Source organism: Triticum aestivum, chromosome 2D (assembly GCF_018294505.1).
Source record: "Triticum aestivum cultivar Chinese Spring chromosome 2D, IWGSC CS RefSeq v2.1, whole genome shotgun sequence".
NCBI classification, from domain to species: Eukaryota; Viridiplantae; Streptophyta; class Magnoliopsida; order Poales; family Poaceae; genus Triticum; species Triticum aestivum.
This window is the reverse complement of record NC_057799.1, coordinates 407,626,069-407,644,823: the sequence shown is the minus strand read 5'-3', so window position 1 is coordinate 407,644,823 and position 18,755 is coordinate 407,626,069. Positions and strand designations below refer to the sequence as shown.

General features: G+C 40.8%; 3 protein-coding genes across 3 annotated transcripts; all 3 read right to left on the bottom strand.

Annotated features, from left to right (window-relative positions):
* Nucleotides 1-3,034: 3,034 nt before the first annotated feature.
* On the bottom strand, nucleotides 3,035-8,432 carry LOC123053459 (uncharacterized). Its single transcript, XM_044476940.1, has 5 exons — nucleotides 8,125-8,432; nucleotides 6,408-6,539; nucleotides 6,243-6,310; nucleotides 5,947-6,137; nucleotides 3,035-3,371 (listed from the first exon to the last, which is right to left on the bottom strand). Exons 1-5 carry the CDS (start codon nucleotides 8,310-8,312, stop codon nucleotides 3,294-3,296), a joined length of 657 nt encoding a protein of 218 aa, XP_044332875.1. The 5' UTR covers nucleotides 8,313-8,432; the 3' UTR covers nucleotides 3,035-3,293.
* A 3,384-nt stretch (nucleotides 8,433-11,816) lies between these two features.
* Nucleotides 11,817-14,399, bottom strand: LOC123049440 (uncharacterized). The gene is made up of 5 exons (XM_044472356.1): nucleotides 14,088-14,399; nucleotides 13,895-13,975; nucleotides 13,694-13,761; nucleotides 12,525-12,718; nucleotides 11,817-12,266 (listed from the first exon to the last, which is right to left on the bottom strand). Exons 1-5 carry the CDS (start codon nucleotides 14,267-14,269, stop codon nucleotides 12,144-12,146), a joined length of 648 nt encoding a protein of 215 aa, XP_044328291.1. The 5' UTR covers nucleotides 14,270-14,399; the 3' UTR covers nucleotides 11,817-12,143.
* Nucleotides 14,400-15,428: 1,029 nt separating this feature from the next.
* LOC123053458 (uncharacterized) lies at nucleotides 15,429-18,755 on the bottom strand. The gene is made up of 7 exons (XM_044476939.1): nucleotides 18,441-18,755; nucleotides 18,166-18,307; nucleotides 17,618-17,719; nucleotides 17,085-17,200; nucleotides 16,429-16,691; nucleotides 16,240-16,330; nucleotides 15,429-16,173 (listed from the first exon to the last, which is right to left on the bottom strand). Exons 1-7 carry the CDS (start codon nucleotides 18,738-18,740, stop codon nucleotides 15,799-15,801), a joined length of 1,389 nt encoding a protein of 462 aa, XP_044332874.1. The 5' UTR covers nucleotides 18,741-18,755; the 3' UTR covers nucleotides 15,429-15,798.

Sequence of the window (18,755 nt, the reverse complement as noted above, 5' to 3'; positions counted from 1 at the left end):
TGAAGACCTGCCCAATAAATAAGAAAGGAAGCCGCCCTAAAAACAATCTCGAAAGGAGTTTTGATCATCTTCTTCTCAAAAGTAGCACTGTTTCGTGCCAGCCAGATGGACCAAGTAACCGCACCCAAGGCCACAATATAAAAAGACTCATATCCGGGCAGGAAGGAGTAGCACCACACAAAGAACTGCCATTGGTTTCTAGGACAAAGGTCAGTCCCGAGTGTCACTCCAATAGATCGCCACACAACCCTGGCAACAGGACAATCAAAGAACAAATGCTGAGAGGTTTGAACTTGCTGGCAGAAGGAACACATTGGGTTCCCTGGCCAGTGTTGTCGCATCACTTGCCTCGTTAAAACAGCATCTTGCGAGAGTTGCCAAAGGAAAATCTGGATTTTAAGCGGAATCTTAGCCTTCCAAATCCATTGCACCGACTAAGGGGTTTTTTGAGCCACTTATACATAGATTTAGTAGTGTATTTGCCCGATTTGCTCAGGCCCCAGTACACAGAGTCAGGGGTGTCCGACAGGCGCATGCCGCGGATCTGATCGCGGAGATTCGCCCATTGATCCATAAGATCCGAGTCCAGTCTTCTACGAAAGAAGCTGGAACAAACTACATCCCCCATTTTATCCAGAGTGCAGTTCTGATCGACACATAGGTCAAACAGGCGAGGGAATTGTTCCTGAAAGGGAGCCAGCCCATTGATAGAATCTTTCCAAAGCCTGGTCAGGTTGCCAGCCCCCACATGTATTTTCCTGCCTATCATATATAATTTCTTAATTTTCAGCAGGTTTTTCCAGCAGGGTGAGTCAGAGAAACGAGGCCCCACGGTCGCAACAGTTTGATCACGCAAGTATCTAGCCCTGAAAATATCTTGCCAGATCCCATTCTGGGTGTCTAACTTTGCCAAATCCCAACACCCTCTGGTTGCTTCAGCACCTTGTCAACATCACTATGTTGAATCTACAGCTCACATCTTCGTTCTTCAACTTACTAAAATATGAACTAGTTCCTTGTGAGAATTTCATAGTAACATAAAATTATATATGAGATCGTGGAGTGTGTGTATAAGAAAAGTTCCTATCACAAGCAATCAAAATAGAAGAACAAGCTTGGACCAAGTGAAAATATTTCATAATAAATTGGACATACAGGTTGATGTTTTTGAAGTAATACAGACTACAATAGTAAATACATCTACTTACATGTATTCCTTAGGAAATGTGTCAACAACGATAAAAGATCAACGAGGTTTAGATTTGCATAACCTTCATACATATAGAAATATGCAAGATTAAGTATAATCTGATACAACATTTAGTTTATCAATTTATCAGTAGATGAATTAATACAGATAGTTTTCTCACAAGCATACATTCAAGCAATTCACAACACAACAAAGTTGTGTAGTGTACACAAAATGTGCACTTTGGTAAGATGGAGCAATGTAATTGTAGCAAAAATAGTGAGAAAAATACTAAGTTGCCATAACAGATGATTAATTTTGAGCTAGGCTACAACAAAATATGGCAATTAAAGTATGCTAATTCTAGCATTTTTAGCTAAGCTACTTGAATTGCACATTGATTGTTTCATGCCATTTCAGTGCATAAGATTCATACAACAAGAAGTAAAATATACCTAAGCTCATTGGCACACAAACATGCAAAACGAAAGGGTACTAAATTCCAACTTACTGGGCATGAAATTCAAATGTTTCTATTGTTGCCATCATTGTTTTACCGTATGGCTATAGACAGCAAACATACCATTTGGGTACACTAAGTTCCTAGTAATCATGTAATCTACTAGCTAACCATTTGAATTGGATACTTGACCATTGTTTCTTAGAGATTGTACAACTATACACATGTGTGTGTAGCCATATATATTTTTTCAATTAGACAACACTTTGTGATAATTTTGTAGATTTGTACATTAGAGGATGTGTAAGTTGTGAACAAAGTTACACACATGTACATCACTACAGAAAGAGGAGCTTAGAGTGATACACCAGAGGAGAAGGATGAGAGGCCACGGTCTCATGGGAACCGAAGCAAAGCAGTTAGTAGTTGTGTAACCACCATCACATGGGGCGGGGCATGCATTCCATTGCTTGGAGAAAGGATCACACTACATGGATCATCATAGATGGTTTCATGTACATGACATTTCCCTGAATTTTCACTGACATTCCATCATGGATCACCAAGTTTTTGGTAGTTGATGGGATTTCACCGCATGCCCATCCATGGTGAACCTCATTGTTGATTTCTAGCTAACCTCAGAAGAATTTCCACTTAAGGTCTTGTTGCCAATCAAAGATGAGCAATCCCCGCCGAACATGTCGCTCCCCTGTCAGTGGTGTGTAAGTCACTACTGACGGTAAGTTACTGACAGGTCCTGATACCCGTCGTTGGAGGGGTTTAAGGGCCTGTCACTGAAAACTTTTCCTAGAGTACTGTAATTTCATTGGAGGAACTATGATTTTCTAGAATTCATCAAAACAGAGTTTTGCATCCACGTAAAAAACTTCAAAAATAAACTGTATTATATCATCATCACAAGAATGTATATGGCTTTGGATAATGACACGCCGAATAAAAACATCATGTGAACATATTGTTGCCAAAGCACCGACCACTATCTATGAAGATAATGCAGCTTGTGTTATACAACTTCAAACTAGCTATGTGAATACTACACTCATGAGGCATACACGTTCTTGTGCTCATGAATTGCAAAGATGAACAAGGTAAAGATACAACATACTAAGCCATATGATAATCCAACAGATATATTTACTGCTCCAAGCATCCACACTCGAGAAACTTGTGCAAGGAATTGTAACGACGACGCTTAGAGAAGTCCAGAATTTAGGGGACGAAACAAAGTGTTAGGATTTAGAAAAAAAAAGAGTGTTAGGATTCAGATCTCCCACTAAAGAGTTTCCCTCTCTGAAAGAAGGGCATGTGGAATTCTACTTTCATACGCATGGTAGATTGTACACACTCAATCTCATTGTGAGATCTGAACAACAAAGAAGAAAGCTCTATTCGTACATATATGACTACTTTTCATGTATGTTTCGGTATAGCCACGGTAGAAACTATGCTTGTGTACCCCGTATTTTCTAACATAGAAGGTGGACACAGGTAAACAATGGACTCAAAACCGGGGTGTGCAAGCCTGCATGCATCGATCTGGCTTACAATCCGATGAGAAGATGATCCTATATTTATTTGTTAACTTCTACTATTAGTAACTGTTACTTTTATTTCTTATCCCATTCATCTCGATCCCTTCTTCATGCCCTTCCCCATGAAAGTATCCACTGCAGCATCCACCTCCTTTTCTATCTCTTCAACCTGGTTTGAACCAAGCAGAAAGTTAGAATAGAATCAATGATGTATGTCAGCAAACATCTTTGCATAGTAACCACCTCACGCTTTAGAGTGAATTTCAATTTTTACCTTCTACATTGACATTTTTATATGATAATTACCTCATGTAACAGTTTTTCATTTGAATTGTCCTATTTAACAAGTGGTTTCCAATCTTTGCCCCATTTAGTGAAAGTTTTACCATTTTTTACTCCATTGACTATTTTGGAGTGATCTGGTAGGTGGGTCTCAGCCATTGGGTACACATGGAGTGCCACCTTTTGCATTTTTTCTACTCCTAAACCAGTTCTCGTCTCTAAGTTGGACCCGCCTCATGAACCGTGTTCAACTATTTAGTTGCCCAGTTGCACAATGCGGTGTATATGTACACCTGATGACCGTAAAAAAACCCGGTCTGACTAAGCCTTTCTACGTGCACATGGAAGAAAAGGTAGGAGGAAATACCTGCTAGATCACTCTCAAAAATTTAAAAGGAGTAAAAGTGGGCAAACTTTCGCTAAGTGGGGTAATCTAGGTGAAAATTGCTAAATAGGGCTATTAATGTAAAAAATGTTTAAGTAGAGGATAAAACTATTGTACACTCTTAGTGCTATTAATTAGTTGCCATCTAATGCCATTGAGCTTCAGACGATATTTATTTTACCATTTTTTGCTGGAAAGTTATTGTTCTACTCTTTATTAGATGGGTTTATTCATTTTGATATTTACATGTGCTCTATGCATGTCTCACAGTGTCGGGCAAGAGTAGGCTACATTCTCATAAATCAACATGTGTCTCCAATACCAAATTTAGCAAGGAACTACACTAGGTAGTGATTTGCACCACCATACCATGAGTTAGTTAAGCAACAATAAATACAGTACAATCAATTTTGCGAGCAAAGACAACGACTACAGCAAACAGGTAACTTGTGCGCGGTTGCAGCGGTACCACCACACCATGAGCTAGGTACTCCTTGGATTAAGAAGCAGGGACACAGCTTCCCCAACTTGGTGCACCTTGCCATTGCGTGACTGACATACGGGTCCACATGTCAGCCACCCAACGGCAAGGTGCCATACGTCAGAGGATTGAGTGTAGATTTTTTACCCCATACCAGTGTATCATCTACTTAGACCATTTTGTTTGCGTCAAGGTTCGTGATATCCTTATATAGAATTTTCTTTTTTTATCATTTCTTCCAAACAAGAGAACATTTGACCTTGAAACTTTGTAGATCAACTTTACACAAGTGTCACTCTTTATATAAAATGTCTCTGTGTTTTTTATGAAACATAAATTTGTCAAATTTTAAATTTTGGATGAATTGTATCATTTTTAAAAATTTATATTGCGCCAAAAAATCTGAAAACTTTTCTGCACATGGTAGCACTTGTGTGATGTTGATCTGCAAAGTTTCGATTTCAAATGTTCATTTATGTGGGATAAACAAAAAAAGAGAAGTTTTCTTGCACGAACTTTGATGCAAAAATGAACGGTGAGGATAGAGGGTACACTGGTATGGAGGTACAACCAAAACTTTCCCTAGAGGAATTCGGACATTGGATTAAGGATATATTTAGTTCAATTCAAAAAAGGTAAGAATAGAAGATAAAAACAATAATAAGAAAGAAATATATGAAAAACAGAAGATTTGAAAACACATGAATGAATTACATGAAGACAGAAGAAAATGAAAATCCTGATAAACACAGTCAAATAAAAACCAAGCCACGTGAAAATATATAATTAAAATTTTCTCTTGGCACTAAAGACCCATCCTCCTGTTTGTTTTCGAAAAGGGGATAACACCGGCCTTTGCATCATAGGATGCAAATGGCCAATCATCCTCATACTTTGTGTGTGGGATTCAAAAAAAGGTCCAAATGAATGTTAAATTCCGGCAATTTTCATTGAGGATCTATTTGGTTCATAAGTAAAATGGAGGAAACTAGTAGTAGCATCAATTTTTCATTCAATGATGCACATTATTTTCAAACAAATTAAGCAAAGGAAAAAACAAATAGAATTTCCCTTTGATCTCAACTTTAATAGAAAATAAAGGAAATTTTCCAATGCACTTGGACCACCTTTTGGAAATCCTATACGTGAATTACGAAACCAAGGTTTTTAGTGGCATAATATCCTTCTAATTATACATTCTCAAGTGGTTCAACCTTGATCTGAATGTGCTTATTAGGATTCTCCTATTCATGTGAACCAAACATGCATGTTAATAAAATTCTTGTATTTTTCAATCCTATGTTTTGCACATACATTTTTATCATATTTCCTTATATTTTATGTTCTTATGTTTTTAGAAAGCCGCAAACCAAAGAGGCCCTGAAGAGCAAAGGAAAAAAGAATCATCTATTGTCATTCGACCCATTCATTGAACCAAACAGGTAATTAAGTAGTGTCATCAAAGAAAATTTTCCTATACCTTTTCTTTTTCTCACTTTTCCTACAAACCAAAGATGCATACTTGACGCAACTAAAAAATGCACTTAACGAAAAGACAAATAGGGAAGTAAGACGTTCATAGGCAATTAACCTAACCTTGTGGATTAGGGCCTCGGCTTCCTCTGCATCCTTCTCTATCTCTTCCGCGATGGCTTTGATCCTGAAGGCTGCCTTCTTAAGGTTTTCATTACCAGGAAATGCTATGACTTCATCTGCAAGTTTGTCAACCACATCCGCCGCTTTCTCGATAGTCTCGATTGCTACCTCTGCTGTCTTCTCCACATTCTCTATTGTATGTTATTTATGCGCAAAGAGAAAAGTTGAAGTAAGAATACACATTAAGATCCAAATAATACAAACGTCAAGTGGTGATATATATTGAACTTTTTTACCTTCCATTGCTCTCATCTGTCCGTAAAAGGATACTGCTCCAAAGACGCCACCAACGACCACCGTTACCCTGAGAAGCTCATATAGCTTGTGAATGTGAGAAGGAATTTGATCAAGCAAATTCCATCATATGGGACAAGAAATGCTCATTACTTTTCTGTACTCACAATGAAGATTTGTTGGGCAGCGGGGATTTTCCTGGTAATTCCCCAGGGTCTGAACTAATTGCAGCCTCTTTGTTGGGTATTGGTGATTTTTCTTCTGGCAGTTCTCCAGGACCGGAACCAACTGCAGTAATTCTGAAACAAAGCAGGTGAAAGTTTATGGAATGACCTTGCACAGTAGGATGGAAAGTTTATTTATACTTTTCATACATGCTAGTGTACGCAAATGTTTTTGTTTTTAGATAATTATACATACAAGCTAATAAGATGCTTGTTCGCCAACAAACGACTTACTATCTATCTATGTAGACAAAAAACTTTATTTATTTATCTATTCTTGTAGTTATCTATTTATTTTTTCACATTTAATTCATCAATATTTATTAAGAGTAGTGAATGTTTATAAAAAACCTATGAACATTTTTTTAGAATTCACGAATATTTTTTGGATTCATCAAATTATTTTAAGTCCGTGAAATTTTTTAAAGTTCACAAATATTTTTAAATTTGCGAACCTTATTCAATATCGCAAACATTATTTGAAATCCACGAATACTTTAAAAAATAATGATTTAAAAAATGAATTTTTAATTCACAACATTTTACAAATCCATTTTAAAAAATATGTAAACTTCTTTTCATTTAATGAACTTCTTCAAATAAAAAATAGGATAGCCCACCTTTTATAAGTTAGCAGTGGAGCGAGAGAAAAACTAAGCAGGCGAGCGGAGTGGGAAGCTGAGGTGAACAAGCGAAAACTTCATGGCCGCCATATGAGTGTTATAGCAGCAATTTCACGGTTTCAACGTGGAATAAGAGCTCCCAGTGGGCTCACAACTACCAGTTGACATAGAGACCAAAATGTGTATGGACACCACAATCACACACCTAACAACTCCACTCTCCTCTTCTCAGAATAAATATCATCTCAAACAACAACCCAACACGATATACAAATAAAAAAATACCACCAGAACATAATTAGAAACTAAACCAACATAGATAAAACCAAAAGGAAACAACCGGCAACAATAACCTGCTACACAAAAATAATTTAATCTCGTGGCCAAGCGGATTTTAGCCTCTAGTCACATGCATTTTTCACGGCAATTAAAATATGTGTAGTGCCCGTCTTACTAGAAACTCATACATATATTACTTACTCTTTTCATCTAAAAACATGTTCCAATTTATTTACTATATCATCGCTTGGTTTTGGTTTCATTCAAATAGGGCGAACAACATTTTCTCCTATTGTCACATAGTATGTTGTAGATACATCTTAATAAATCCACAAGATCTTAAATCTCACTCAATCATATCGAACTTGCTTATATGCTATAGGTTAGATGTGATGCATGGCCAAAAAAAGTTGTAAAATTTCCCATAAAAAAGTTATAAATTTAGATGAATATGGAAGGAGAACAATATATCATAATCATGCCGGCAAAAGTTAACATTTCTCTAGTTCACTGCAAAAGTGATAATCCAGTTCACCTAATTCAGTTTTGCCTAGATCGCGATTGCTTGACTCATTTGTATCATGTTTTTCTTTTTTTGAGGATATCATTTGTGTCATGTTAACAGCAGATATAAAATAAGAATAAATTTGCATGGGCTCCTAAGAACAACATGTTTACAAAAGAAAAGGTGTGAATGACAAATGCTAGCTGATGCATCATGAAAAAGAAGCTTAGAGAGAGAAAACATACGAACATACCGTGTTGCTCCTCTTATCCACATCGGTGGAACGGTACAGCTGGTGCCCCAAGACTTCATGGTTAAGCCGATTCGGATTTGCCGGCGGTGAGCTGATACAGAAATACATGTGTGCCGTTGTTGCCGAGAAACCTCTGGAGTGCATGGCGCCAACGTTTTGGAAGTAACGCATGACATGAGGATCGCCATGAGATTTCAAAGGAGTCTGCTAACTTGTTCAACGTTGAAGCTATATCTTCGACGACGTTGCTTTGTGGCAATCTTCTCGTTTATTTTTCTCTTTCTTCTGCAGGGTTCTGCTCAACTTATATCTCATCAGTCTGCGCCAACCGTACGTATAAAACGACAATGCAGCGAGAAACACGAGGTCATGTACGTACACATGCACGATAGAGATAAGGGGTCCACACACACTTGTGGCCATGCATACAGCTTGCATTTTCCAGCTCCTTTCCTTTGCCTATATATGGAAGTACCCGTGGCTACTCGCGTGTAACACGACGGTATGCCGCCAAAGGGGCGTTCTCACAACATCAATAATTATGTTATACCACAAAAGAAAATAAAAACATTAATTGTGTGTACTAGAATTGGTCTAACAAGGACAGCACTCTCATCTCCGTCTCCATGGACACCGCAAGCTTCTCAACGCCCACCTTCTCCGTCCTTGACGCCATGCAGTGGCAGAACCAGGGGAGCCGGCAGGGCCAGCCCGAGCAATGCTATTCATACATACGGATTTTACAAAAAGTTTGATTAGAGTAGTGTAAAAAACGCTCTTATATTTTATATTATGAGAAGGAGAGATCGGAGTAGTTTATTTTATGGCAGTTAGCTAAAATTAGGGAAGCAATTACAGATCAGAACACACTAGTACGTGCTTTACTGTACAACGCTTTATTATGTATAAGAAATAGCATTTTCGTTTGGGGGGGCGCTAGGGGCCGGCCCACCGCCACCAGCTCCCAAACGGTCATCATTTCCACCATCAGATTAAAGCGCCCATGGTCATTAGATGAAATCTCATAAATCGCACTGAGTCGTCCTCTCCCAAAGCTCGGGTATCCCCTCGGGCGCACCCTATGATGCCGGGAAAAAAAGGATCACCGGTCGGGTGCAGCCCGTGTACAGTCGCTTGCATCTCCGCCAGCCGCACCGCTCCCAGCTCCGTCGGACCATGGTTGCAACATCCATCCCGACGTTGATGCCCTCGTAGCTTCGTTGTCGTGGTTGCAGCACTCATCCCCCATGTGTCGACGACCTTGCAGCTCCGCATGTTGCCACTTGCAACTACCGGGTCGCGGTTGCAGCACTCATCCCTCATGTGTCGACCGCCTTGCAGCTCCGGTCGTCATGGTTGTAGCTCCCCTTGTCATGGTTGCAGCACGGCCGTTGTTGCTTGTCGCTCGCGTCATCGCCAGTTGCAGCTCATGTCGCTGACGGTCGCAACATCCCAGTGCGTCGGTTGTAGCTTCGCCTTCCGCACAGCTCACACACACAGACACACTGCACGTCGCCGCTTCAGCTCGTAGCATCGCGCAGCGCCGCACGCCGCGCGCCACATCTCGCACGTAGGGTCGCAACATCATGAGACAGCAATGTAGCATCGCGTGTTGCGCCACCGCCACCGGTCTTCTCTTACAGCGTCGGTGACCCCCGCCCCTGCAGAAGCAACGCTCCTGGTCTACTGCATCCCCGCGGCGAGCGGCACTGATGTCTGCAGCACCGGCAAATCCACCCACCTGTAGCATCTGGTGCCTCGTCCTGTGCAGCGCTTGGCGAGTGGTGCTGGTGCAGCTGGGGAAGGAGATGAGGGGAAGGAGAGTTTGATGCGGGTCGTTACAGGAGGAAGAAAAGTAGGGGGAAAGAGCCATGATGGGTCTCGTGTACAACTACGCGCGCGAGAGCACGACCGGCGCGATCGTCCGGCTTGTCGGCCGATTTCAATCTTTTCCCTTTTCGCTTCTTGTCATATGCGAAAGAGATGGAGGCACTAGTAATGGCTCTCATGTGGTTTACCTTCTAACTATGCAATTGGGGCAAATACTTGTATGTAAATGATTGAAATTGACCGGCCAATCGGTGAATGTAATCCTCCCTCGCTTCTTAAGGAGGACGTGAAATGCGAAAAGAGTGTGGAACGAGTGCACTCTGAACGCAAACGAAAATGGGCCAAAGAGCATAGATTCAGGCCTTGCAATGCATGAAAATGCAGACGGTGAAATTATTTGTGTGACATTATATGAGGCAGAACAATAATAAGGGGAACCACCTAATGAAAGAGTTGTATTACAAGTATCTATGTGTGCTGCCACGGAAATTGGAGCTGCTGGAAATACGTTTACAATGAATGTGCAGGTCGGCAATATTATTGCAACTGCCCTGATTGATAGTGGAAGTACTTCTACTTTTACATCTGTAATTTAATGTAAGACATTTTTACAGTGTAAGTTGAACATCTTACATTAAGTCTCAGAGGAAGTAGTAAACAAGCTAGATTGCTCTCCTGCTTCTACTGCCAAAATTAAAGTATTGATTGCTAGTGGAGATGTTCTTTGGAGTGAATTCACTTGCTTTAATTGAAACTATCATATCCAGGTAGAGAATTTTATTGACACTTTCAGAATTCTAGTACTGAAGGATATGACATAATTTTGGGAGCTGGTTGGTTAAAGAGATATAGTCCAGTGGAAATTAATTAATATAACAATGGTGATGGCGTGATGCAGATCACAAGCTTGGAGGGACAAGATTACTATTGTTGTGGATGATAACATACCTCTATCCCCTCCAATACAAGCTACCAACACACCTGAAAAGTCACTAGAGCAAGCAATATGTGGGCTGTTTTTGTACATTGTTGCTACGTCAGAATTCAGAGGAGTCAACTTTCAAGCAACAGTTTCCACCAGTAATAGAGGAATTATTGGATTTATTACAATGATTTATTTCAGGAGCTCACAGAACTTTCACCTCCTTGTGACTGTGCTATACCACTTACTTCTGATACTAAAATCGTAACTCAGAGAGCATATAGAATGCCACACCATCTTAAGGATATTTTGCAAACAATAATTAAAGAAATCTTGATAGTTGGTGGTATACAGCTTAGTTGCAGTCCTTATTCTTCCCCTGCTTTGCTAGTGAAAAAATAAGGATGAAACTTGGAGGCTATCCATTGATTATAGAAAGCTTAACTCTCAAATTATTTAAAACAAGTATCCAATCCCAATTGTTGAATATTTACTTGATGAATTGCAAGGAGCGGAAGTATTTTCCAAGGTAGACATGAGGAATGGATATCACCAAATCAAAATGAGACCCGAGGATGTTGCAAAAACTGCATTTCTACTCATGTGGGGCATTATGAATATGTTGTGATCCCTTTGGGCTCACAAATGCCCTTGTCACATTTCAGTCCTTAATGAATGTAGTGCTAACTCCTTATCTATGAAGAATTGTAATTGTTTTCTTTTATGACATACTAATATATAGTGTTTCTCCAAAAGAACATATGCAACATCTGTCTACTATGTTTGAAACACTTATAATCAATAAGATGTTTGCTAAACTGAAAAATATACTCATTTGCACATGATCAAGTGGAGTATGTAAGGTACATTATTTCTACCAAAGGAGTGGCTAGAGACCCAATTAAAATTCAAGCACATAATATAATGTCATGGATTGTTCTTGGTAAACAAGTGTAGACTGTTCCTCGGCAAGCTTTGATGGATGCAAGACCATCATTCAAATGCGACGCTTTCTGATCAAAGAACAGACATTGCAGCTAACCATTTCGTCCCTAATGGGAGGCTAAAAGTGGTCCAATAAAGCTACCACTTACGAAAATAGTTCAAAGTCGGATAAGCGTTAGCCTTGTGCTTGAACATTGGTTTGGTTTCTATGAAATGGAAGCGGGAATCCGGTCCGTGATGATCTTAAACAGGGAAAAGAATAGTACAAAGTAATATCTGCATTTTGCCTCGATACTCTGTTAACACCTACTAATAGTAAGTGTTACTTCTGTTTCCTATTGACATCGTCTCCTCTCACGGAGTTCTTTCTCAATGATCTCTCCTTCTTGACCTTCTCAATTACAGAATCCACTACGGAATCCATCTCTTTCTCTATCTCATCGACCTGCGTTGAACCAGGGAAAAAAATGTTAGTCCTTCCAAAAAAAAGGGAAAAAGGTTAGTAGTTCCACACATAAAAGGTCAAATATCTTGACATAGTAAGCACTACACATTTAATTAATTTCCTCGAACCAAATAGAGATTAGTTGTCATGTGGTGCATTAAGATTTTCCCTTTAAAAATACCATTGATCTTTTTCTAATTAAAAATGCCATTGAGCTTAAAATCGGGGAGTAATAAATTAGTAGGCAGTTAACCTAACCTTCTCAATTAGGGCCTCGGCTTTCTCTGCGTCCTTCTCAATTTCATCTGCGACGGCCTTGATCCTGGATGCTGCCTTTTTGAGGTTATCATTACCGGGAAATGCTTCAGATACATCATCAGCAATTTTCTCAGCCGCCTCAGCCACTTTTTCGACCACCTCAATTGCAACTTCTGCCGTCTGCTCCACCTTATCTATTGTATGTGATTTACACACATGGAGTGAAGTTAAAATCAAGATGCACGTAAGATCGACATAATTTGGGAATATTATTTTCAGAGCACTGTTACTGTATTTCTTTTTCTTCCAAGTAAAATGTGCTATTTCATCATGAAAAATTTCATGCACATAGAAGGCATAAACATGTACTGAAGATTGAAAAAAAAACAATTTTTAAGCATTTTTTAACAATTTTTACTGTGTGAGAAGCTTTTCATGAGTTCGTGAGGACAATGCTGGCTTGTATCTCCAAACGAATAAAATTCCTCTTAAAATTCAAACATTTCTATGCACCTGTATCTAAATTTTGTCCTGATGAAAAAACAATATGTAGAGAGGAAATGCCCAGGGTCTCCTTTTTGTGATTTTGTGACCGTTGTGAGAAAGGGTAACCCTTTTACTCGCCTGACGTCTAGGGTAGTGTGAGGTATTGTGGGATCAGATCACTCTTGAGCACTAATGCGTGTCCGAACTCCTAACTCCTTGTGGCAGTATCATGGTTAGCCTCAGGCTTTCCTTCCTGGGGTGCTCGCTTACACTTTGCTACTTGCTAGGTGATCTGGAATTGTCGGAACAAGGTATGTTTGGAACATCGCGTGGTTTGCCCACCTTTGAAAATGGTTCTGCCTATGTGCTCCTCCTGATAGGACTGAAGAAGGAGGCTCACAAAGGAATCCTGAAGATGGGCGACGAATGTGGTGCAGAAGGCGCGCGATCTCTAGGGCCCTTAGCCTCTCAGGACGGTAGCACCTGGTAATATATCGGTACCTGATTCGCAGATTCTTTTCAGTTGTCTTGCTCTCTGGACGGTAGTAGCTGGTACTCTATCAGGTTTTGGCACTCTTTCTCTTTTCCTTTCTCGTGGGACTATGTTATGTCTGTTACGGAACTAATGGAAAAGGTAGTAGCTCACGAGCATCAGGTGGTAAAGCTATCTGATTTGGATTTACCTTCCAGGGCTCTCATCTGTCTGTAAAGAGGCACTGCAGCAAAGAAGACGCCGACGAGCAACTTGACCCTGAGAAACTCGTAGCTCGTCAATGTGTGAAGGAAATCGACAACAGATTCAGAAATACGGTAGTACTCGTACTGTCAAAAACGCTCTTATATTATGGGACGAAGGGAGTACATGTTAACACTTCCGTACTCACCATGAAGGCACGTTGGGAACTGGGAAGTTTCCTCCTGGTCGGTCTCCAGAGGAGCTTGAACCGGCTGCGGCTGCGGGGATCCTGAACAAAATAGGTGAATGTCATCATGTGTAACAATCTTGTAAGATACTGCCATCAACATACTAGCTAGTAGGAAGCTTAGACAGGGTCTTCACAACGTCAGTACACTCACTGTGTTGCTCCTCTGGTCGTCGGCTGGACACGGTTGATGCCCCGCGACTTGATCGCTATGCCGGCGACGGCTTGCCGGCGACGAGGCGATGCAGACACTAGTGAGCCCCGTCGTTGCCGAGAAACCTCCGGACTGTATGGCGCCAAGGATCCGGAGGTCAAGGAGCTTACGGCTATCGCCATGAGTGAGATCTAAAAGGAGCCTGGCTTTCTTCTTTTTCGAAGTTGAATTACTCTTTTATGAGCTTATTATAAACTTGTGGCGATCTCATGGGGTTGCTTTCTTCTGCGGAGTTCTACTCATCAGCTTAAATACTAGTGCTCCTGTGCACTAGTCTGCGTACCAACCATGATAAATGGACAAAATGACGACCGATACGCATCGCACGAAGATAACATAAAGTGCAGAGCACGCGCTCCTCGTTGTCTGACCGCCGCACGCAGTCGGACCGGACCCGACACTCGCGCGCGTCATCCGCGAGGAGACCCACCGCCACTTCATATTCATCTCTTGTCAGCGTCTCTCTTGTATGAGTTGTGTCTTCTTCTTTTACCAAGCTAGCAATATAAGTAACCACAGATAGAGAAGTGCATGGATAGGCCGGAAAATGCCAACGGAGGCCAAGCTCCAGGGAGCTCAGTATTTTGAAAAAATCAAAATTTATATTTCAAAGTTTCAGAAAAATTCAAAAAAAAAATCCACGGTAACTTAATAGATTTCCGCACGAACGTGTAAGAAAATTATTTGAATTTGGTGTGATTTGTAGGCTGTACAAAAAAACAAAAATCCGGCCCAACAACAAAAATTGGCCCATTTTATAAATACGTTTTTGTCTTTTTTCTATACGCCACGTGTGAAAGTATTTGGTTTTGAATTTTTGCACAGACGCAATACACATGTGTGAAAGTGTATACAAACAATTTCAAATTTTTTCACCTTGTGGAAATTTGTATTTTGAAAACGAGCTCCGTGGAGCTCGGCCTCCAAAAGCCCCCACCCATGGATAGGCCCTCTTTGCGAGGGGGAGAGGCAAAAACAAGCTCTCTTTGCAGGCAGTGTACCATCGGCAAAATGACCAAAACTACTGAGTAACATGTTTGTCAGAGCTGAGCTGATCCAGATCAGATCTTCATCACCACCATAATGCGTCGCTCCTTACGTGTCTGTTACAAATGGCTGTGTCCCTATTTTATTGGCAATAAATGAGGCAGGTCTAGCTTCTGGTAAATCCATCTGTGACGAACCTCTCTTTCTCAGATCAGATCGCACATGCAGAGATCTGGGGCTAGGTGGTTTGGCGCGCAGGAGAAGGGGATGGGAAAGCAGAGAACAAGAATGAGAGACAGGGAACAGTAGATGAGATTCAGAGTCTACACATTTGATGCCTGTCTCAGGTTACAGACACATATAGATAGCCACCTGCCGAGCCCCCATAGGGCCACTACACCACAGGCACACCGAACCACTAACCCCGTTGGGCCACAGCGGAGAACCTTCCCTGCCTGCTTTGTCACCTGCAGCTTCTGAGCACGGCACGGAAGATGCGAGCGTGACACGATCATGCTAAAACTGAAGATTACTGGTCTGGTCTGTCATCCTAACCATGTCACCGTGCAAACCATCAAAGCAGCAAAGCTCCCTTTTTGTAGATAGAAGCACATAATGACCATTAGTATGGTTCGACATATGAGGTAAAAGAAGAATTCCCATCTCATGGTATTGGCATTGTCAAAGAAACCAGTTCAAACCGTCCATCCTCAACATTTTTCCCGGGGTTGACTGAAATCTGGATGCAGAATGGACTGTTCTTGCCTTGGTTCAGCAGGCATTTCATAACAATGAGCCAGATAAGATGAAAATCAAGCTTTCTTTTGGTTCTCTTCCTTTTAGCAGTGCCTGTCTTGCCAGTGCCATCTAGCATCCCAGAAATGCTTGACTGGCCAGATTCACAAGTATCTACCAGCATGCAGTGCCGGCTCTTGTAGCATTCGGACACATCATCTGCGTTAATATTAGAAAATAGAGCCTCTGCAACTTTATTCTTCACAAGCACAGGAACTTGTCCAGTTTGGTCTTGCACATACATCTGCAGATCATGAAGATATGGTTTTACTAATCTATTTTCAACAAAAGAAACTGTTTGATCTCTTACCATGAATGGTTTATATATCTGGCCAACAACATGGAGATACTTTGGATTATCTGGGCAATCAATTGGATAAGTACTGTCTCCATGAAGATTTCTGCATAGAGATTTTTATAAATCATGACAAGCAGAGCAATATAGATTTTGGGACATATAACTGATGAAATGTTGACAAGATGACATGCATTTGCATACTTTTGGTATAGAGGTAAACCACATAACTTGCATCCAGCAGCAATAAAATCTCTGATGATATCATTATGTCCATTCAAGGTATGTTTCTCAATGACTGACAATTGCCCCTTCGTTTCAGGGCCAAGAGAACCCATTAACACAATTTTGCTAATAGATGCAGAAATATTCAAATTACATGGTTTGCTCTGAGGTAGTAGTTCTGAGATGGAAAAGAAGTCTGCCGAATCATTTTTCATTCTTTCTTTCCAATTCTTCGATATCACCTGCAGTCAATATAGGAGTTTTATTGCTTCCATAGTATATATTTTTAAAAGAAAATGTTAATGTTATAAGTTATCCACACAAGAAGACAAGTTAAATAATCATGATCTACTTCTATCAATAGAGAACTTATGGAGTAAAACCATGAATGCCTTGATCTTGTTGTTCATTTATTAACATCAACATAACAGGTGTAATTGTGATGTAAGATGAAGTGAAAACACAGGAGTGACATTCAAAGGATTTTTATGACCATCTTATAAACAAGCTCATGTTAATGAAATCCGTTTTTTGAACCTTTAAGCGGAATGTAAGGGCAGAAGGAAAGAATTGGAGATGTAGATTGCTACCTATCCAAATCAAACTAAAATCACACTGCCTTGGCAAATTTGTACCTGCTGATGATTTTCCGCATGAGTACGTTTGGTGTGTACGATCCACTCTGACACTCGTCTTAATTTTGATCTTGTAGCATTGCCGACTTTACAATTAATTATGAATTCATCAATTCCTAATAAAAGAGCCCATGTGTTAAGTTATCCAGTAATAGTTTCTTTTTCTTCTAGACACAATTATCTGCTGGAAAATAAATGTAGATGCTAATATAAACATGAGCCCCACAAAACAAGCAATATCTAGATAAAATATTGCAGAGAGGAATATTTTTATAAGATGGAAAGAACAATTAATTGGAAAGGTCTCGATTTCAAGAGCTGGCCAATGTTCAAATATAATGCCCACCTTTTCCCATCAACAAAGCCCTTACCACTGTTAGTCTAATATATGTTTCCCAATTTCCTCAATAGTAAAGATGGTAAAAACATTGTTGTAATTACTCCTGGGTCACCGCATTTTGAAGTAATACAACCAGGGCAGTGCCAGTAAAGATCAAAGAGCACCAATGAATAAAACAAATGCAAACGCATACCTTCGGATTGCACTAAATCTTTAGAGTTCATCAAAATTTGGACTGCAGACATCTGAGCAGCCCTTCCCTCCAAGCCATTTCTAAACTCTACTATCTTAATATCTGAAGCAAAGGAACGAGAACGTCACACCAGATGCTGTTTGCATGCACATAAGTTATGTGGACATGATAAATCGGAAACAAGCTGGCCCAAAAAGGGCCATTCTATGCTAAAGTGTTTCCGAGAACACAACTAATTACAGTACCATTCGAAAGACCAAATGGGGATGGTTTCACTTACTGTAAATTTTTATCAATTAAAAGAAGGTACAGTATTACTCCCTCCGTTCCTAAATATAAGTCTTTTTAGACATTCAAATAGACTACAAGATATGTATGTAGACATATTTTAGAGTGTAGATTCACTCATTTTGCTTCGTATGTAGTCACTTGTTGAAATCTCTAGAAAGACTTATATTTGGGAACGGAGGGAGTAGATTGCAACTGAAAGCATTACACAGGTAAAATTGAGATTAAAAGAGAGACCCCTCGGATCCTCAGTTCCATACTCTGCAACAGTAAAACATCGCCAGCGATTATCGTCGAGCTAGTAGTGTTGGACCATAGAGAGACGGAGAAGCTCGACCTCGTGTCATCACCAACCTCCAGAATAACTCTGTGATACGTCCTTCCGGTTGCAGCATTTTGCTCCTGGGAAAGCAGAAGCAGATTCTAAGCCTCGGAGCGACATGGCCAAAGATACGTTGACATCGTATCACTCCCTTTTTTCCCCATTGGAGAAGATTATTATTTCTACTAAGTGGAAGTAGGGATTGCTCGTTACCTGGTGGGGAAGGACACGGCGAACGGACGCCAGGAGCTGTACGAATCCACCGACGTGGCCGGCGGCCGCCGACAGGTCGATCAGCGGACCGTACCAGCTCACGACTGCGGCCATTATAGGTTCGCAGCCGCGCCGCCGGTGGGGTAGATTGGGGTCTTCCCTCGGACCGAACTGTGGCGGGAGCGGCGCCGCCGCCGCCGCGCGAGGTCGGGTGGTCCGCCTCCCTCGGGAAAATATCCTGTGCTCCAGGTCATCGAGTGCTCCGCCTCCCTCGGGAAAATATCCTGTGCTCCAGGTCATCGAGTGCTCCGCCTG

Coding starts and splice junctions, on each gene's coding strand:
- LOC123049440 (XM_044472356.1), bottom strand. CDS start 14,269: ATGGCGATAGCCGTAAGCTCCTTGACCTCCGGATCCTTGGCGCCATAC. Junction 13,762..13,894: donor GTTCCCAACGTGCCTTCATG/GTGAGTACGGAA, acceptor CGAGTTTCTCAG/GGTCAAGTTGCTCGTCGGCG. Junction 12,267..12,524: donor CCGAGGCCCTAATTGAGAAG/GTTAGGTTAACT, acceptor GGTTCAACGCAG/GTCGATGAGATAGAGAAAGA.
- LOC123053458 (XM_044476939.1), bottom strand. CDS start 18,740: ATGACCTGGAGCACAGGATATTTTCCCGAGGGAGGCGGAGCACTCGAT. Junction 18,308..18,440: donor GCCGTGTCCTTCCCCACCAG/GTAACGAGCAAT, acceptor CTGCTTTCCCAG/GAGCAAAATGCTGCAACCGG. Junction 17,201..17,617: donor AGATTTAGTGCAATCCGAAG/GTATGCGTTTGC, acceptor CTCTTTTATTAG/GAATTGATGAATTCATAATT.
- LOC123053459 (XM_044476940.1), bottom strand. CDS start 8,312: ATGGCGATCCTCATGTCATGCGTTACTTCCAAAACGTTGGCGCCATGC. Junction 6,540..8,124: donor TGGATAAGAGGAGCAACACG/GTATGTTCGTAT, acceptor GCTTTGTTTCAG/AATTACTGCAGTTGGTTCCG. Junction 6,311..6,407: donor CTGCCCAACAAATCTTCATT/GTGAGTACAGAA, acceptor TGAGCTTCTCAG/GGTAACGGTGGTCGTTGGTG.